The 19,318-nt window shown below is 53.3% G+C and overlaps 2 protein-coding genes across 6 annotated transcripts in view; one reads left to right on the top strand and one right to left on the bottom strand.

Moving 5' to 3' along the window:
- The window catches only part of Ttc21a (tetratricopeptide repeat domain 21A), a 35,884-nt gene extending 28,337 nt beyond the window's left edge, over positions 1-7,547 (bottom strand). Inside the window, exons 1-6 of one of the 3 annotated variants that reach the window (XR_015626569.1) lie at positions 7,424-7,532; positions 5,696-5,825; positions 4,323-4,433; positions 3,412-3,578; positions 1,242-1,364; positions 55-212 (exon numbers count right to left, since the gene is read on the bottom strand). Coding sequence is in view for 1 of the 3 variants with exons in the window: in NM_001429437.1 (NP_001416366.1) it covers positions 55-212; positions 1,242-1,364; positions 3,412-3,578; positions 4,323-4,433; positions 5,696-5,825; positions 7,424-7,450 (716 nt within the window). In the remaining 2 variants the exon portion in view is untranslated. 3 annotated transcript variants of the gene reach the window in all.
- Positions 7,548-7,623: 76 nt separating this feature from the next.
- Positions 7,624-19,316, top strand: Gorasp1 (golgi reassembly stacking protein 1). 3 transcript variants are annotated; one of them, XR_015626929.1, is made up of 9 exons: positions 7,624-7,718; positions 12,680-12,760; positions 13,209-13,412; positions 15,794-15,880; positions 15,993-16,082; positions 16,336-16,546; positions 17,075-17,225; positions 17,599-17,751; positions 17,933-19,316. XR_015626929.1 is itself a non-coding variant. In XM_087563488.1 (9 exons), the coding sequence occupies exons 3-9, from the start codon at positions 13,284-13,286 to the stop codon at positions 18,193-18,195; spliced, it is 1,125 nt and encodes a 374-aa protein (XP_087419614.1). In that variant the 5' UTR covers positions 7,624-7,831; positions 12,680-12,760; positions 13,209-13,283; the 3' UTR covers positions 18,196-19,316.
- The last annotated feature ends 2 nt before the right edge of the window (positions 19,317-19,318 follow it).

Below are 19,318 nucleotides of genomic sequence, written 5' to 3'. Positions count from 1 at the left end.
AGCACCCCCAACTATCTAAGAGGGAGGCTGCCTGACAGGGGACGCTTCCCTCACCTCTGTCCGGTTTCTATTGTTTGCTCCCAATCCTGCCGAGCCAGGAACAGTTTCATCTTCAGGACTAAGGCCGGCAGGAAGTTGCTGTAGGCCAAGGTGACCTGGTTCACCACCTCCAGGGCCCCGGAGAAGTTCTGTTGTGTCATGAAGTACTTTGCCTGGGGGAGCCCGAGAAAAGACCTTCCATGTGATGCTGGGTCCTGCTCACTTGTTAGGGGTTGGGGGTCCCAATGGGCAGTGCAGATTCTTTTCGGCTGGGCCTGTAGCCCTAAGGCCCAGAGTTTAACTGTGGGGGCCTATCTGCCGGCTGGGCTCGGAAGCTGTTTGTTGTGTGTGACTGGGGATCATGGCCTCAGCAGCCCAGTGACGGTTACTGTTCCCCTGGGGTGTTCTTCCAGAAGTCTTCAGGGTCACAGCAGGACTTCCAAAAAGGCATGAGGGCCAGGGCCAGGGATGTGGCTCAGTTGGTAGAGTTCTTGCATGTGGTGTCCCCACCCCTCTCCTTTCCCTCTCCTGTGGCTTAAGGATTTCTTAAGGACAGACAGACACATAGAAGATAGTAAGAGAACGGTTTTCCTCTCTCAGAGATTGAGTCAATGAGGATCATAAAAAGAAAAAAAAAAGATTTTCGTCCACATTGAGATCAGAAATTCAAGTCGGGAGGCAAAGTGTGCACCTTCCTTTTCTCGAGGCCACTGAGTAACTTTAACAAGTGGGGAGAGGTTGGGGGGTGGGGGAGTAAAAGTCAGAGGTGCAGAAAAGGGTCAGAGGTCACCAAGGGGGAGGAGGGTCAGAGGTCACAGCCCTTGGCAAAACCTAGGGGGTCTGCCAGGTCACTCCCCCTCTTGACCCACCAACATTTAGGAGGTGGAGGCAGGAGGATCGGGAGCTCAGGGCTAGCCTTAGCTACGTAGTGAGCACAAGGCCAGCCTTGGATATGTGAGGGTCCGTCTCAAAACAGGAGCTGGGGGTGTAGCTCAGTGGCCGAGTGCATGCAAAGCCCTGGGGTCAACTCCTTAGCACTCAACAATGTGATGCACACCAACAAGGACAGTAAAACAAAGCAGGAAGGGGCGGGCCCTGGACTGGCGTGACCCTGGGTAGCTATCGTCCACCTGGGAGACTTGGACTCCCCACCCCCCCAGCCCCCCTACTCTCCCATCCCCATTCCCCCACCTGCCGCCCACCTTGCCCATGAGGCCTAGCACATCTTTGGTGTCTTGCGTTCCTTGTTCCAGGTACTTGATGGATTTCTTCACGACGTGGGGTTTATTGGAGGTGAGGTCCACCCAGCCTTTGAGCACGTAGCCCTGGGACGAGAACAAGGGCACAGGTAAAGTTCTGTGTCCTGCCCAGCCTCTACTCCAGCTGGCTGGTATCCTGCCCTTTGCCATCTCTACATCTTTCCATCATCCCATGCAGATCCTAGGGGGAGGCTCCTCTGCCAGGCGGTGTCCCCAGCCTGCAGTGCCTCCTACACCACCCTGATACCTCTTTCCTTCCAGATCGGGTCTCATACATCTGGTAGAGGACTTGGTTACGCCTTAGCCCGGGAGCCTCCGACCTCTATCCCAGCTCTCCATCACTCCTTACCGAGGCCCTCTCCCCCTCTCCCCATGGACTGGTCATGGCAGTCAGGTTAACAATACTGGGGCTTGGGTGGGGCCGAGATTGCCCTGCACACCCACCTCCAGTTACAGGGTGGGTGCTTGGCTTGGGGAGTGGGCACCACCGTATGGGTCCCGGAGATCAAACTCAGATCATTGGGCTTGGTAGCAAACGCCTTGGCTCAGCAGATGCCTGAGCCATCTTGCCGGCCAAATTGCCTGGTTTTCTACATGTCGGCAACGGATTCAGATGTCTAAAGAGTGCGGTGGGGGCTGGGGATTTAGCTCAGTGGTAGAGCGCTTACTTAGGAATCGCAAGGCCCTGGGTTCGGTCCCCAGCTCCGAAAAAAAGAACCAAAAAAAAAAAAAAAAAAAAAAAAAGAGTGCGGTGGAAGAAGGCCCTCGAAAGATGGCCTCAGGGGTCAGAGCGTTCTGTTTCCAGTACCCACACGGAAGCTTACAGCTGCCTGCCGTGCACATGTCACAGACGTATTTGCAGACGAAACACTCACACACATAAACGATAGGTTCAAAACAAAAATGTTAAAAAGTTTGTACCGGGATGGGTGAGTATGGTAAGAGTATGGCGAGCCCTGGGTTCCATCCCGGGGTATGCTTAGAATCTCAGTACACTGGGGTTAGAGGCAGGAGGATCAGAGGTTTAAGGCCACCTTTGCTACAGTGTGATCTGAGACCTTGTCAGTCCGACATCTTGTTGCAGAACCCGTGCCTTGAATCCAACAGCTGCTACCACCATTATCAGGAGCAGCTGTGGCCACTCACAGGCTGGTCTCCTTGCTGTCTATCACTGGAGGAGGAGTTGGGAGGGACATTTAGACCTGCCTGAGCCTCACTGCACCTCACTGCTAGGTGTATGTTTTTACCCCTCCCCCATACCCCCAGACAGCGTTTCTCTGTATAGTCCTGCCTGGCCTTGGAACTCTATGTAGGCTGGCCTCGAACTCAGAGATCTGCCTACCTCTGCCTCCGGAATGCTGGGACCAAAGGCGTGTGTCACCACCACCTCTTGGTTGTATTTTGCCTTGATTGCACTTGGTCTCGAGGTCATGGGAGGTGCTAAGGTACATTTGGGGTGAGGTGGGGTGTGGGGGGTTCTGTTCTTGAGAGACCGTTTCTATGCAGTTATGGAGAGATGGTCATTCAGGCTGAGGTGAGGTTGTTTTGTTTGTGTGGCTGCTTTGGGGTCAAGCCCAACAGATTTATTGTTCTACCAAATTGAACTTTAGAGGAATGTATACACTTTGGTCTGTCTGTCTGTCCTTGATGCCCTCTTTGGGGTGAGTATGTGCTTGCTCTATCTCTCAGGAAAAGTTTATGCAATAGACCTTGTCAAAAAGGGGGGGGGGGCTGGAGAGATGGCTCAAAGATTAAGAGCACTGTCTGCTCTTCCAGAGGTCCTGAGTTCAAATCCCACAACCCCATGGTGGCTCACAGCCATCTGTAATCACATCTAGTGCCCTTTCTGGCCTGCAGGTGTACATGCAGGCAGAAAGCTGCATGTATACATAATAAATACATAAATAATTATTTTTTTTAAAGGGAAGGAAGGAAGAAAGAAGCAAAGAAAGAAAGAGGTGGGTAATGGAAAAGCAGTCTAGATTCAGGATGCTATGATGCAGGAATAACGATGGGTCTGATGCCTGGGATAGGCCCTTGGCTCCTGGGCTCTCTGGGAGTGGGCCCCACTATTACGCTGCTTCGTTTGGTCATGGCTGACGTGTTCCTGTACCTCTTTGGAGCCACTGGAGACCTTTAACATGTGGTCGACGTACTCCCTGGCCTTGTCGTGGTGACCCATGAACCAGAGGAAGAGGCTGGCGTAGTACAGTGCCATGCCACTGGCCGTCCTGCGAATTTCCTTCAAGCTGCTGTCCAGCTCCTGAATTGCTTCTGCGTCTAAATCCAATAGGGGGAGGAGGCCACTGAGTGAGGACCACAGCATGTTCCCTTCTGATGCCTTGTGCCCTCTCTGCACCAGGGCAACCGCCCACCTCCGTGGGAGCTGTGTACACCTGGGAGCAGGGGGGCCCCACCCCATGTCTGCCAGGGTGTCGAGCGGATGGACTAACCCTGAATTCCTGACTGAGGCCCACAGTCCATCCTGAGTGAGGGATGGGGAGTCTCCACTAGCACCTCTCTCTGACTCCCTAGAGACCTCAGATTGGGGGCACAATTTTAAAAAAATATCTTGGGGGCCGGAGAGAGATGGCTCAGTGGTTAAGAGCACTGACTGCTCTTCCAGAGAGGCCCTGAGTTTAATTCCCAGCAACCACATGGTGGCTCAGAACCATCTGTAATGGGATCTGATGTCTTTCCTCTTCTGAAAACAAGCGACAGTGTACTCATATAAATAAAATAAATAAACCTTTAAAAAAACATCTTGGTGAGGAATGAAGATGTCTTCAAGGCTCCTAGTCTGGGGGGATGACCCCTTTTGTCATGCCTTCTGTCTGCTCCCCCTTAGTTGGTTTCAGACATTAGGAGTTCTCTGAGGCCCTTGGGGTGAGAGCGAGGGATAGCCTGTCTTGACTGGCTGACAGCAGATCTAAGTTGCCTGTGCACGGTGCCTTCTCCAAGCATGTGTCTCTGCAGTGGCTTTTTCTCCCATCGAGAGAGTCTACCAAACATAGCTCCACTCACCAATGGTGTCACAGCATTTGTGAGCATAAAGCAGAGCGATGACCGCGCACAGGGACGTGTCTGGGTGGCTTTGGAGGCTCTCCAGCTCACTGATGGCATCATGGATACGGTCTGCAGAAAGAGTATACATAGATTGGCTCTGGGGCTCCAGACACACGACACAGGGACATAGGATTCCTGTTGATCACTGCCTGCTTTCACACTCTAAATCCAGAAAAGGCCTGATGGGAGAGCTCCTCGGAAGGCCTTCGTTTCCTGGAGGGTGAAGGTCTCTGAAGGCCAGCAAGGGGAGGTCTGCGTGTGTACCTGTGTGTGGCAGTCAGAGGACAAACTTAACTGGGTTTCTTTAGGCACCTTCTACCCAGTATGATAATGAACTTTTTAGTTTATGTGTATGTCGGCCAGCAGAGGGCGCAAAATCCATTGGAACCGGAGTTATAGACGGCTGTGAGCTGCTGCGTGGGTTCTGGGAACTGAACCTGAGGTCTCTCTCTGTAAGAGCAGCAAGCGCTCTTAACTGTTGGGCCACCTGTCCAGCCCCTACTTTCTAATTTGTTTTTGAGAAAGGTTCTCGGGTGTATCAGGCGGCTTGAAACTTGATATGCAGTCTAAGATAACGTTGAACTTCCGGGTCCTCCGGCTTCTAACTCCCAAGTGCACCACTACCTCTGACCGAGCAACTTGGAACCTAGAGAGGTGCCTGAGACTGTGCCTGAGCACCTTAGAGAGATGGAGTCGGTTCTGAGGAGGGACAGGGCCACGCCCAGCCAATTTCTCAAGGCCCACCAATTACATTTACCCCACAGGTCCCTAACAATGGCTACACACCGCTGGGACAGTTCTTAGCACCCAGGCTCTGTTTAAGCCCCACCCTATCACGTCTATACCCCACCCTCCTGTGCTCGCACCGCCCACTGTTTAAGTCCCACCCCTCACGTCTAACCCCTACCCTCCTGTGTTTGCACCTCCCACTGTTTAAGCCCCACCCTATCACGTCTATACCCCACCCTCCTGTGCTCGCACCGCCCACTGTTTAAGCCCCACCCCCTCACGTCTATATCCTACCTTCCTGTGCTCACACCTCTCACTTCTCCCTTCCCTCAGATCCAATTCTCAGCTTCCAGGCCCCAGAAGAGTTCAACTGTCATAACCCTCCCTCTAACGACCCATTTTACGGATAGGGATACTGAAGCTCACAGCAGAGGCAGTGAGCCAAGATCTCAAAAGCTAACCTAATATAGACTCTTCAGGTTTCTGTTTATCAATGGTGATGGGGGAGGAGGGTTCCATGGGAACATAGCTAGAAGTAGGCATCTGGATGCTGCCAGAGAATAAAAGCTAGGGTGGTACTTGGGGTAAGAACAATGCCTTACCTTCCCCAAGGACCCCATAAGCTCTGAAGAACTGCAGCACAGGGTCGCAGCTGTACCTCTCTAGGCCCACATTGGCAGCCTGCAGCACGTGGTGGAAGTACTTTTCCTGGCAGTAGTAAATGATCGAAGCCTGCATGGGAAAAAAAAAAGAAGCCAGAGTTGTCATAGTCCCTGTGCCTCCATCTCTGATCCAGATGGAGTGAGCCCCGCTCCTGTTGAGGTGACCCATTCTCAGTTCTACAAACAGAAAGGAAAGGGCAACATTCAGGCCTTGCCTTCTCCTTCCGCAGCCCTGGGAAGCAGCTCCAGGTAGCTTTGCTATGACAGAGTTTTTAGATGATTGGGGGTATGGTCGAAAGACTCATCACGTTAATATGCGACTTAAACGTCAACTCAGGCTTGTCCTAGGCTGGGAAGGAAGAGGACTAAAGAGCAGTCATCAGAACAATTTAAACCGACAGAGTGGGAACCATTCTCAGGGGCTCCCATGTCCAACACCGCACACATCTTGGTATCTTTCACAGTTAAAGAAGCGGAAGCCCAGGGAGACACAGCCCTCGGAGATCACACAGTAACTGGGGCTGAGATTTCAAAGCAGGGGTTCACTCACTTCCTTTAAGGTTTGTGGGTGTTGAGTTGGGGATAGATGTGGTTCAGCCGTAAAAGCCCATGGACCATTTGAAGGAGCCCAGACATCATTACAGGGTAGTAAACAGGAAGCAGTAGGAACGGGTTTAAGTAAGGGAGTGAAGTTTTCAGATTTTTTTAAACCTTTTGGCAGGAGCCTCGTGTTCGTGTATCCCAGGCTAGCCTCAAATTCAACTACCTTGGATTTCTGACCCTCCTTCCTCACCTCTCTGGTGCTAAGATTGAAGACATGTAACCACTACACCTGTTTTATGGCCATCAGGGCTTGGTGCATACCCTAGGAACTGAGCCAGATCCCCAGTTACCTCAAATGCATATATTCTAAAGAAACGACTCAGGGGTTGGGGATTTAGCTCAGTGGTAGAGCGCTTGCCTAGCAAGCACAAGGCCCTGGGTTCAGTCCCCAGCTCCGAAAAAAAAAAAAGAAAAAAAAGAAGAAACCACTCGGGCTGTTTCATTCAGTCACGTGTGGGTGACTGCAGGTGGTGCGTGGGTAATGTTAGTCAGATGCAAAGAGCCCCGGTACAGAAACCAGGTCCGAGGTGTCTAGGGGAGACATGGTGACTCTGGCTTTGGTAAACCTTGTGGACATTTGGAAGCTGACCCTTCTCATTGGATTAGGACTAGGCTTGGGAGGCGGGCATAGACCTCATAGCATCTACTTCCGTGGGGACACAGAAGAGGCTTAGGTGGGAGGCAGATTGGATAAACTGACAGACATGGGCTTGATCTGGGGGATAGAATCAGGTCTGGGGGCTACTTTGAGGCTGGGGTGCAGAGGACACTGGGAGGAATGTATTGGTTAGGGAGTTGGGGAAGATGGAAGGACTTCTGGAGGCTGTCAGAGCAGTGGACAGAGGGGTGGAGGTGGTTGGGGTGGAAGTGGCCCAAGAGTAGAGACGGCCTGAGGACAGGCAGCGGGGTGGATAATGTGGCAGAGGTGGCCCAAGGGCGGAGGGCCGGAGAAAGCAGAGAGGTAACCCAGAGAAGAAATGGCCAGAGAGCAGAGAGGTAGCCTAGGGTAGAGCTGTTCTGACTGCAGAAGTAGCCCGGGGCACAGGCGGCCCAGCGCTCACGCACCATGAGGGAGGAGTCATCGCTGCTCATGGCTGCGGCCCGGCTTCAGGTGATGCCCGGCTGAGCGGGATTCCCAGCTCTGGCCGCCCAATTCGCAGCCCAGCTCACAGCCGGAAGTTCAAGGCGCGCGCGTCCTTGGCAACCTGGCTGCCGGCCTGTTGCTAAGAACTGTGACATCCGGGAGGGCGTGGCCCGGCCCCCACGTGACCAGGCCACGCAGCAGAGGGAGAGGACGGCCATGGGGCTAGGGGCAAGCAGCGAGCAGCCGGCGGGCGGCGAGGGCTTCCATCTGCACGGGGTGAGCCGGGGCGGTGGGAGGTCACCAAGGAGGGTTGCATAGCCCCAAGGCCTGCAGTGACCTTCCTGCATGCCTTCCGAGGCCCAGCGCGTCCAAGAACCGGGGCCCCCTCTGTAAGGCGCATTGCAAGGGGCTGGGAGAGCTCATGGGCTTTGGGAAGGCTGCTGCAGAGGGGTGAGATGGCCAGAATGACTGGAGCCAGGGTGGGCATTGTGACTCCGGAGTGAAACACCCGGAGACTTGGATGAGGCCCTACGTGTCACTTGTAGGGAGGTACGAGCGAACAGGCTTCTGGGAAGTATAGTTTGGTTATAAAGAGAGCGATATGGAATTGGACTAGGAAGATCTTTGAACTCAGCTCCCCTATTTTGCCCCCTTGACAAGCAGGTAGATGCAGACCTGTGCGGGGGCGGGCAGGTTTATCAGGTTGTCTTTCTGTTGGGTCAGCCTGCCTGCCTTCATTCCTTCTGACAGGATCTTAGTACTTAGCTCAAACTTAGTTCTCAAACTCTCAGCTGCTCTTTCTTGTCCTCTCTTAAATTTAAAGTTTCTGGTGGTTCCATTGTGTAGCCCTGAGTGGCCTGGAACTTGATGTGTAGACTAGGCTGGTCTGGAACCAACAGCAGTCAATCTGCGTCTGCCTACTGGGCTTCTCTGCTCTATGTTAAAGGGAGGCTGCGTTCCTAGCTGGAGAGACCTGGCTTCACAGACCAGAAGTGACAAGATTTGTTTGTGCTTGGGGATTGACATTGGAATGCATCCAGCCAGGGGTGTTTTAGAGCAGGCTTGTGGAGAGACAGGAGTTCAGGATCGCTGCACAAGGAGATGGAGGTGGTGGAGTGGGTGAAGGCAAGAGGGTCTTGACGGGGAACAGGTTGGTCAGGTCAGAGGATGAGAACCTGGTACAGAGAGGTATTTTTAGTGTGTGTGTTGTTTTTGTTTGTGCACACGAGTGTACAAACCAGAGGTTTCAGATGTCTTTGAGTTGGTGTTCCAGGCGTTTGGGAGCTGGCACACTTGCAGGCTGGGAACTGAACCCAGGTCATCCGACAGAGCAATAGGCTCTTTTAACTGCTGACCTATCTTTCCGGCCTGTTTGTTTTGATATACGCTCTTCCCCCCACCCCCACCAGAGGATTCTTTTGAGGTCCTTGTACTCACACAGCACTAGGAGAAGCAGGAATGTTTTTGTTGTTGTTGTTGTTTCAAAGATTTACCTATTTTATTTATAAGAGTACACTGTAGCTGTCTTTACACTCACCAGAAGAGGGCATCGGATCCCATTACTTGTGAGCCACCATGTGGTTGCTGGGAATTGAACTCAGGACCTCTGGAAGAGCAGTCAGTGCTCTTAACCTTTGAACCTTCTCTCTAGTCCCTTGATATAGGATCTTATGTAGCCAAGGATGGCCTTTAACTCCTGATCCTCCTGCCTCTTCTTCCTGGGTACCAGGATTACAGGGTGCACCAGTACACCTAGCTGTAGACATGTTTTTGAACATACACTCTGTGGCAGGCAGAGCTTTGGGCACTAGCGATAACAAGGTAGAAAAGTACTTAGATTTGGAAGTCAAACTGGAGAGAAGAAAGACCATGAAGAGCTATGTGGAATAGGGTATTTAGAGGTAAAGGCAGGGGGACTCCAAGTTTGAGGTCAGTTTATGTTATACATCATGTCTCTCTTTTTTTTTTTTTTTTTGGTTCTTTTTTTCGGAGCTGGGGACCGAACCCAGGGCCTTGCGCTTCCTAGGTAAGCGCTCTACCACTGAGCTAAATCCCCAGCCCCACATCATGTCTCTTATCTCAAAACCATAACAGTGAGCTGAAGAGATGGCTCAACAGTTACCGACACTTGCCTTCCAGGCAGCCCAGGTTTAGTTCCTGGTGTTACGTGTGCGTGTACAAAGGTCATGACATTGGGTTGTTCACGCCTGCCTGTAACTCCAGCTCCCGGGGATCCAGAGGCCTCCTCTGACCTCTGTAAGCACACACCCGGCATCTGCACACACTGGCATACATGCACACAAAATCTTTTGGTATTTTAAGATAAGGTTTCTGGGGTTGGGGATTTAGCTCAGTGGTAGAGCGCTTGCCTAGGAAGCGCAAGGCCCTGGGTTCGGTCCCCAGCTCCGAAAAAAAAGAACCAAAAAAGAAAAAAAAAAAAAAAAGATAAGGTTTCTTTGAGAGCCTCGGCTGTCTTGGAACTATCCCAGAGATCCACCCACAGCCACACCACATAAATCTTAAACACATAATAATTCCACTGAGCTACTTCCCCAGATCCTGAGACTTGGCACTTTATTTAGTGTTTATTATATGGAACCGTAGAGGATTTTTGTTGTTTTCGATTTGTTTTATTTTTACTTTATGTTTAAGAATGTTTGTCCGCAGGCTGGACAGATGGCTCAGCAGTTAAGAGCACTGTCTGCTCTTCCAGAGGTCCTAAGTTCAATTCCCAGCAACCACATGGTGGCTCACAACCATCCGTAATGGGATCTGATGCCCTCTCCTGGTGTGTCTGAAGACAGTGACAATGCACTCATATAAATAAATCTTAAAAAAAAAAAAAAGAATGTTCACATGTATCTATGTGCACGTATGTGCCTGGAGCCTGCACAGGTCAGATGGGGGAGTCAGGTCATGGATGGTTATGAGCCACCGTGTGGGTGCTGGGAACTGAACCCAGGTTCTCTACAAGAGCAGTCCAGCCTCTGGTGGGAGAGATTATAAGTGGAGGGACGGCATGCTACATACACACACACACACACACACACACACACACACATGCACCCACCACACCACACACCACACACACACACTTTTATGCATGTGTGAAATGGCATGCGTGTGTGGAGGTCAGTGGAACTTGGGTTTGAATGACCCTTTCACAGGGGTTGCACGGAAAATGATGTGTGTGTGTGTGTGTGTGTGTGTGTGTGTGTGTGTGTGTAAATGAAATTTCAAGTGTTCGATTTTACCAGTGAAAACAGATGCTGGGGTGAAAGGCTGCTAGCTCAGAGAGGCAGAAAAAGCACCCAGCTGACCTTCCTCTCAGCCTATGTCCCAGCAGCAATGCCCTCTTCTCACAGTCCCAAAAAACCTCTTTCAAGTTGAATGACCCGTCTACTTCGTGTGTGTGTCTCTATCCATCCTCCTGACTCCTTCTTACTCTCTATGGTCTTTTTTTTTTTTTTTAAGATTTATTTTATTTTAATTTTTTAATGTATTTTATGTATGGGTCCACTGTAGCTGTCAGACACACCAGAAGAGGGCGTCATAACCATTACAGATGGTTATGAGCCACCATGTGGTTGCTGGGAATCGAACTCAGGACCTCTGGAAAGAGCAGTCAGCGCTTTTAACTGCTGAGCCATCTCTCTAGCCCAGTTTTTTTCTTAATAGCCCTATGTCCACGTCCTGTGACACCTGTTTGCTTGCTCTGCCTCTTGACCTATGGTTGACTGCATTTAATCCTGTCTACAGTATTCAAGCAGAAAGCCCTTGGATTGAAGGTGTATGCTAAGGCTAAGCCACACCACAACTAAAAGCAGGTTTCCCAGTAAATAACAGTCTCCGGGGTTCACAGTGTGTTAGGTATCCTGCCTCAGGAAGCCACAGATATTTACATTATGATTCATAACAGTAGCAAAAGTAGTTATGAAGCAGCAACATGATTTTTATGGTTAGGGGTGAGTACGATATGGAATGAAAGGGCTACAGCATTAGGAAGGTTGAGAACCACTGCCCAAGAGGAACAGAGGGCGGGTCTCAGAGGCCTTGAAGCAGGACCCCCAGAGGGATGGAGCAGGACTTGGAGTCCCCATACAGGCCAGGAATGGCTTGCCCTTGGGCCTGGGCTAACCCCCACTAGGGGCCACTCCCGCTGGAGGCTGTGGCATCTCTAGCAGGTGTCCCTCCGGACCCAGTTGCTGCTGCTGTTCAGGGGTTTTTATGCTGGGGCAAACCGGCCTTGAACTAGAGGCACCTACAACACTCGGTTCTCTCCAGGCTCCTGAAGAGTTGTTCAGCTTGGGGAATCTAGTGTAGGTATCAAGGATCTGAGGTCACCTGCGCCCTGGGCCCTGTCACCTGGACTGTTTACCTTGGGCCTGGTGGACGCCTGGCCCAAGACGTCATCAACTGTTCGCAGTAAAATACTTGAGCCAAAGGCCTAGGTGCAACTCTGGAGTTCAGGACCTGGGGGAGAAGGTTGCCTTGTTTGAGCAAGGCACTGTAGGTGGGGCTTGGGGGTGTGTTCCTGGTACAGCTTGTGATGGGGGAGCTGGCTGTACATTGGAGAGAGCAGTAAGTAATTGAGAGGGGCAGGGAGCACCCACCCAGAGGGGCAAGGAGCACCCAGAGCAGAACTGTGGTTGTGTCAGCTGAGCGCATGTAGAGGCCAGTCCTGACCCTGGGATCTGCCCTCCTTCACTGTCACACTGTCCCTGCCTGCTTGACTGGAGCTAGGCAGCCAGTCAGGATCTAGGCGCTTTAGGATCTAGCCACAGGCTGCCTTGCCCATAGTTCCCTTCCTTATCGCAAGGCCTGGCTACATTTCTCCTGCACCTCTGGGCTTTCCTGCCCAATCCCTCCAAACTCCTAGCTGTCTCCAGCCCCGTTTTGGGGTAGGTAGGTAGTATTCAATAGGTGCCCCTTACTCCCAGGGCTATTTGAATCCTTTCTGGAAGCATTTGTGTATCACGATCAGGAAAAGTCCTTTCCCCAGAGGAGACTTGTGTCTGGGAAGGAGGTGAATGGGGAGGTGGGTGAGCAGAGTGGTCTGTGCAGATGTGAGTCCTCTCCTCTGCAGGTCCAGGTGTCCAGGGCCTGTGTGTGTGTGTGTGTGTGTGTGTGTGTGTGTGTGTGTGTGTGTGTGTGTGCGCGCGCGCACGCGCGCGCGCGTGCACATGCTGGGTTCCTAGAGCCTGTGTGAGTCACGTCTGGCCTCTGCCCTGTAACAGGTACAAGAGAACTCGCCAGCCCAGCAGGCGGGCCTGGAGCCCTACTTTGACTTCATCATCACCATCGGGCACTCAAGGCTGGTGAGGTCCCCACTACCCCATCCCTAAAGGCTGCCCCTGTTTGCTTTTGCCTCCTTTTCTCTTCCTGGGTGGACCAGGGCCACAGAGGGATATTTGGAGGTGGCCACCAGGCCTAAGAAGGCTGCCTTTCAAGGCATATGAGGCCTTAGGACATGCTTGCTTTGTTCGTTTTCTGGAAGGCTTGGGGACCAAAACTTGGTGTGCCTGAACTGGGTGGTGCTGGTGCTGCCTGGAGCTGGGTGGTGGCCGGGGTGGCTGCAGGCCCAAACCCAGCCTGTGAAGCAGGGCCCAGCGACTGACTGTTTCAGCTTACCAGGCCCCGATGCCTCTCAGGTCCTGACCTGTCCAAGGGTTCTGGCCTTGGGGTAGGGGGTATGGGGGGTGGTGTTTCTGGCCTGGGTGTGGGGGGAGGTCTCAGACTGAGCCAAGCTCCTCCCTGTCCCTGCAGAACAAGGAGAATGACACGCTGAAGGCACTGCTGAAGGCTAATGTGGAGAAGCCGGTGAAGCTGGAGGTGTTCAACATGAAGACCATGAGGGTGCGAGAGGTGGAGGTGGTGCCCAGCAACATGTGGGGCGGCCAGGGCCTGCTGGGAGCTAGCGTGCGCTTCTGCAGCTTCCGCAGGGCCAGCGAGCACGTGTGGCATGTGCTGGTGAGTCCTGGCAGGGTGTGTGGCACGGGCGGGACAGGGATCAGAGGGCGTTGCTGTGGAATCTGGTTTTCCAGTGCCTTCAGAGGACGGCGGATTGTGTGACCTCGGGCATACTTATTTTCGTGTTATTGCTGTCTTGGGACAGGGTCTCACTGTGACTAGCCTGGAATTCACTGTGTAGCCAGACTGGCCATGAATCTGCAGAGACCCACTAATTTCTGTCTCCTGAGTGCTGGGATTAAAAGCTCGTGCCAGCATACCTGGCAACCCTCAGCACCCTTAACTCCCATACCTTAGTTTTCATTTTAAATCTTATTACTTTGTGCATATGGGCATTTTGTCTGCCTGTATGTCTGTGCACCTGCGTGCGGTGCCCCTGGAGGCTACAGGAGGACCTTGGGTCCCCTGGGACGGGAGTTGCAGATGGTTGTGAGCTGCCGTGTGGGTTCTGGGGATCGAACTAGAGTCTCCTGCCGGAGCAGCCAGTGCTTGACCTCCAAGCTGCCTGTTCAGCCTCCATGGCTCTGCTCCTTATTTGAAGGGCAGGCCAGCATGAAGTGCGAGAAGCCTGCTGCAGGGTTTAGTGCTGTTCCAGGCGGGACCGATAAAGATGACATAGTGCTTTCTCTGGCCTGCTGCTCCATAACGGGTACACGAGTGAACGAGTGACTGAGCTGCCCCAGGTGTTATGTTAGGTCTCAGACCCACATGCACACCCGGCGTCGTGTGCATCGGTGGCACACCGGAGTTCTTCCATGCTCAGTCTCCTGCTTCGGTGGAGGGAGGGTGCCCCTGCTGGAAGGATTGCTGGTTGGGCTGCCTCTGTTGAATCTTTGCGGTCTGCATGCAAAGGTGCACCCTCGCACGAAGGGCCGACGAGGCCAACTCCAAAGCACTTGAGAGCAGTGTGGTTGCAACAGGGCTGTCCGGCCTCTGGCTTGGGGTGGCCACTTTTTTGGGTCACATGTTCCAGGGGTCTGGACTTGTGGGTTTCAGGAGCACGTCTCTTTACTCAGTGCGGTGGTGTAGTAAGCGTGATGTTGTCGTCTACGAAGCTCGTGTTACAGAACCACACAGCCTCGTTAACAAAACACATCTCAGGATTAGTGCTTTGTTCTTATATCCAAACACTACATTTATCTTGTGTGGGTGCACGTACGTGCGTGCTGGCACACGTGGAGGTCAGAGGACAACTGTCCTTCCACTCTATGGGTTCCTGGGGACTGAACTTAGGTCTGACTATTATTCATGCATTAAGCTATCTCGATAGCCGATCCTTTAAAAAGAAGTGTGTGTGTGTGTATTTATATGTATATATGTGCTCGTGTTGTGTATGCCTGTGGACACGTGCTCATTCTGTGTGTGCCTGTGGACACGTGTTTATTCTGTGTGTGCATGTGGGGGCCAAGATATCTTTGGGTATCATCATTGGGAATCTCGTTCACCTCCTTTGAGACAGTCTCTTCGGCCTAAGCTCAGCAATTAGACTACATGCCTGGCAGTGCATCCCCGGGAGCTGCCTGTCTCCCCTGTCTTCCCCCGTCTCCCCCTCTCCCCCTCCCTATTAAGTCCCAAGTGCACACCAGCTGGGTTCCAGAGCTTGAACGCAGATAGAGGTGAACACTCAGTTGGTTGAGCCACCCCCAAGGCCCCATCGATGGCCACATGCAGGGCACCTGTGCTTTGATAGAGCTTTCCAGGGAAATGGGGGAGCCTCCTGCTTAGCTGCCCCCTCACAGCCCCAGTCTATCAGAGGCGCGCCTGGGCACAGGCAGCAAGGCAAGTGCCTGCTGAGCTAACCTGGTACATCCCGCCCCCAATTTTGTGTATGTGCAAGGGTGGCGGCCAGGCGTTAACCCTGGTATCCTCTCTCTTTCTACACTGTATTTATGAGACAGCATTGCTCATTTCACCTCCTGCCGCTGCCCTGCTTTTCCACAGCTGCTGGGGATTTGAACCCAGGACCTTGGGCTTACACTTCATTCTGCCATAGGCTGTCTTGGTTTTAAGTTTTATGAAACAGGGTCTCACTATGTAGCTTTGGCTGACCTGGAACTCTGTGTAGATCCAGCCAGTCTTGAATTCAGAAAGATCCACTTGCCCCTGCCTCCCGAGTTCTGGGATCTGGAGGGGTTCAGCAGTGCTTTTCCCGCATAGGCCTGTGGCCAGTGTGGCAGTGCAGCCTACGGTTAGATTTGGACTGTTTGCAGCTGCTGCTGTCTGCTCGCCAGGCTGTAACTTGGGGGAGGGAAGAAACTTGGGCCCGGTGAAGAAGTCGTCTTGCTCTAGGCCCTGCTGGGCAGTAGAGGACAAGTGTCTTCCTCCCTAGAGAAGCCTCTTTCTGCCTAGCAACAAGTCTTAGTTTATCATTCTCACCTCAGGATGTGGAGCCCTCTTCACCCGCTGCCTTGGCCGGCCTGCGCCCTTACACAGACTACATTGTTGGCTCTGACCAGATCCTCCAGGAGGTAAAGAACCCATGGTGGGCCTGTTTCTGGGTCCCCTGAAGGGCCATGGGCAGACGGGTTGTGCACGTGTCTCAAGGCCGGAAACACCCCTCTAACACTGTGTCTCTCCTAGTCGGAAGACTTCTTCACTCTCATTGAGTCCCATGAGGGAAAGCCCCTGAAGCTGATGGTTTATAACTCTGAATCCGACTCCTGCCGGGAGGTGACTGTGACCCCCAATGCAGCCTGGGGTGGAGAGGGCAGGTACTTCCTGGGGTCAGAGGGATACAGGGCTAGGTGTGTGGGCGGACCCAGTGGACATGGGCTTCTGGCATCTCTTGGAGGAAACAGCCTGGACCCCAGAACCCTGAGGTTCATTCTTACACAGTCACTGTTGCCAGTTGTGGTTGGGGCGGTATAGGTGGGGAGGGCTGAGGTGTGGACCGCCCTGACTGAACACATCTGGTCTTCCACAGTCTGGGGTGTGGTATTGGTTACGGGTACCTGCACCGGATCCCAACGCAGCCCTCCAGCCAGTACAAGAAGCCACCCAGTGCCTCATCACCTGGCACTCCAGCTAAGACCCCACAACCTAATGCCTTTCCTCTTGGTGCCCCACCACCTTGGCCCATCCCTCAGGACTCTTCTGGCCCAGAGCTGGGTTCCAGGCAGAGTGACTACATGGAGGTATGTGGGAGCACCTGTCAGGTCAGGGGAGAGAGGAGTGTCTGAGGCATTGGGTCTAGGGCCCAGAGACACCTTGTTGGCCTGTGAGGGCCTTGACTTTAGGGGCCCATCTGCTTCTGGCACGTAGAAGCGGAGAGGCTCTGCTTGGGTAAAACATGCCTTTGGCTCATTTGCCCTCGAGTGGAGGTGAGGCACAGGTGGTCATGTGTGAGTGGGAAACTGAGACCCAGAAATGGGTAGAACCTTGTGCCACAGTGAGGTAGGGGGCGGCCAGGCCAGTGCTGGATATGGACGTGGTGTGCTGCATGGTCCCCATTTGCACCTGGATTCGAGGGAGGGTCAGAGAACAGGGTAGTATCTGTGGGTACCTGGGAATCCCCTCAGGGAGCATCACAAAGCCTCCCCAGTGTGTCTTTGTAGAGGATCTGGCTGACCTCCCATCACTTGTGGGGAGGAAGGGTGGGCTGCAGTCAGTGGCTGTTTCTCAGTCTGGCCTAACCTTGATTTCTCCTTTCCTGGTACCTCTAGGCCTTACCACAGGTCCCTGGTGGCTTTATGGAGGAGCAGCTCCCTGGGCCTGGGAGTCCTGGCCATGGCACTGCTGACTATGGGGGATGCCTACATTCCATGGAGATCCCGCTTCAGCCTCCACCTCCAGTCCAGCGGGTCATGGACCCAGGTATGGGATATGTCCTGGATGAGCCCTGATGCTAAAGTGGGCTTCAGGCTCACAGCTGGACTTCACAGCAGTCCCAGCGTTCCTCAGGACCTGCTAACCTGTCAGTCCAGTCCAGAGTCGAGAAGGCCCACTCGGGGTGACTTGGCAGATCTGGGCCCATTGGCATGATGCTCAGCTCTGGGCTCTTTGTCTCTCAGGGACATGTGATCACAGTCTTTATGTCTCTCAGCCTCGACGGGGTTAGAGGAGGGTATCTGTGGTGTGGAGGGCAAGTTAGGTACTCCAGGAATATGGTAGAGGGGAAGACAGGCTCCCACATTCCCAGTAGTTAGGGTTTTATGCAAGCAAAGAACTGTTTGCTTTTCCTCTGCAGGCTTCCTGGATGTGTCAGGCATGTCCCTCCTGGACAGCAGCAATACAAGTGTGTGCCCCAGCTTGTCATCTTCCTCATTGCTGACCCCTACAGCTGTTTCAGCCTTAGGACCAGAGGACATTGGTTCCAGCAGCAGTTCTCATGAGCGGGGTGGTGAGTGACCTTCAGTGACCCTCTGAGAAATCCTGTGTTTGGGGAGGGCTGCCCCGAGCTCCTCAGGTGGGTTAGAGGTTGGCTGTGCCAAGGGATTCACATGACTGACCTCTAACTCCCCACCAAAGCCTAGGCTGCAGTCACTGAGGATGGGTCTCCTCAGCCTCACCTTATGTTTCAGGTGAGGCCACGTGGTCAGGGTCAGAGTTCGAGATCTCCTTCCCCGACAGTCCAGGCTCCCAGGCCCAGGTGGACCACCTGCCCCGGCTGACTCTCCCTGATGGCCTCACGTCTGCAGCTTCACCAGAAGAAGGGCTGTCTGCAGAACTGCTGGAAGCACAGACCGAGGAACCAGCAGACACAGCCAGCCTGGATTGCATGGCAGAGACTGAGGGGCCAGCCGGCCAAGTCCAGGCTGCCCCAGATCCAGAGCCTGGGTTGTGAGAAGGCCCCTGGTGACATTTGGTGTTCCTTAGCTGTGTAGCTCTCTAGGCTGCAGCCTCTAACGAGGCATGGGCTTTGCTAGAGTTCACATGTAGTCCTGGATTGAAAGGAACAGAACACTGGAGCAATGTCTGGCTTCTATAGAGGCAGGAGATGGATCTAGATGTGTCTGTGAAGCACTGGCACCTTCCCGGGAGGGAGAGGCTGCAGGCCCGACACAATGTCCATATGAAGATGGGGTGGGGGACAAGAGGCTGTGTCCACAAGCGGCCACACTGGTACTGAGGAGCACCCCGAATCCCAATGCCCTTCCTCATTCTAATCCTTACACTGGATGAGAGAGGCAGTATACTTGGCCACTTGATTTCTAGGATGGAAGATTCTGGGCCCTTCAGAGGGACCTGCCTCTGCTAGCTGTACACTAGCCTCAGGGGAGGTGGAAGGGAGCAGACACTCCAGTTCTTCTCTCCTGTGATCTCTCAGCCCTCCCTCACGTGCGGACAGCAGGCTCCGAGTACACAAGGTACAGCTGGTTCTGATGGTAAACAGGTCAGGCTTTGCTTACCATCAACCCCCCCTACTCAGCCCTTCTCGTCTGGACTTCTGGGTAAAGCCCCCTCCCATCTGTCCTCAGTGTACGGGAAAGGGGCCTTGAGAGGCTCAGGCTCTGAGAGGACGTCTGTGCTGCTGCCTTACTGCAGATGGCACCAGCCATGTCTTCTGCAGCTCCAGTCCTGTGTCCTTGCTAATCGTCTCCCACCTCCACAGACCATGGAGCTGCCTAGGTTGTTAAGCCAAGGACTCTGTTTAGGAAGCACAGGGCAAGTAGTACAGTGGGCGGACACGACCCCATGCACTAGGAATACATTTATAGCCGGGCCCGTGAGGCCCCCAGAGCCACCGAGGCCTGCAGTTGTACAGCATGGGTTACCACAGGGCTGCTCTGTGGTGGGCACCCTGACCCCCAGCTGTCCTTGCTGGAGGGGTCTGCTCCCTGGGACACTGTAAGTGGGGTGAGATGGATGCTGATGCTGTTTCAAGAGTGAACCCCAGATGTTTCTTTCCCTGTAATCTGCTGTGGGAAGTGACAAGTGACCGAATAAACAAGTCCAGCACACTGAGA

This window comes from Rattus norvegicus, chromosome 8 (genome assembly GCF_021556685.1).
Source record: "Rattus norvegicus strain SHRSP/BbbUtx chromosome 8, alternate assembly SHRSP_T2T, whole genome shotgun sequence".
Lineage (NCBI taxonomy): Eukaryota > Metazoa > Chordata > Mammalia > Rodentia > Muridae > Rattus > Rattus norvegicus.
This window is presented reverse-complemented; position numbering and strand designations above follow the sequence as displayed.

What these genes read in the sequence shown, in the direction of transcription:
- Gorasp1 (XM_087563488.1), top strand. Translation starts at nt 13,284, where the DNA reads ATGAAGACCATGAGGGTGCGAGAGGTGGAGGTGGTGCCCAGCAACATG. An exon ending in GCCTGGGGTGGAGAGGGCAG is followed by an intron (nt 16,124 to 16,335) that starts GTACTTCCTGGG and finishes GGTCTTCCACAG; the next exon opens with TCTGGGGTGTGGTATTGGTT. An exon ending in CCAGCGGGTCATGGACCCAG is followed by an intron (nt 17,226 to 17,598) that starts GTATGGGATATG and finishes TTTCCTCTGCAG; the next exon opens with GCTTCCTGGATGTGTCAGGC.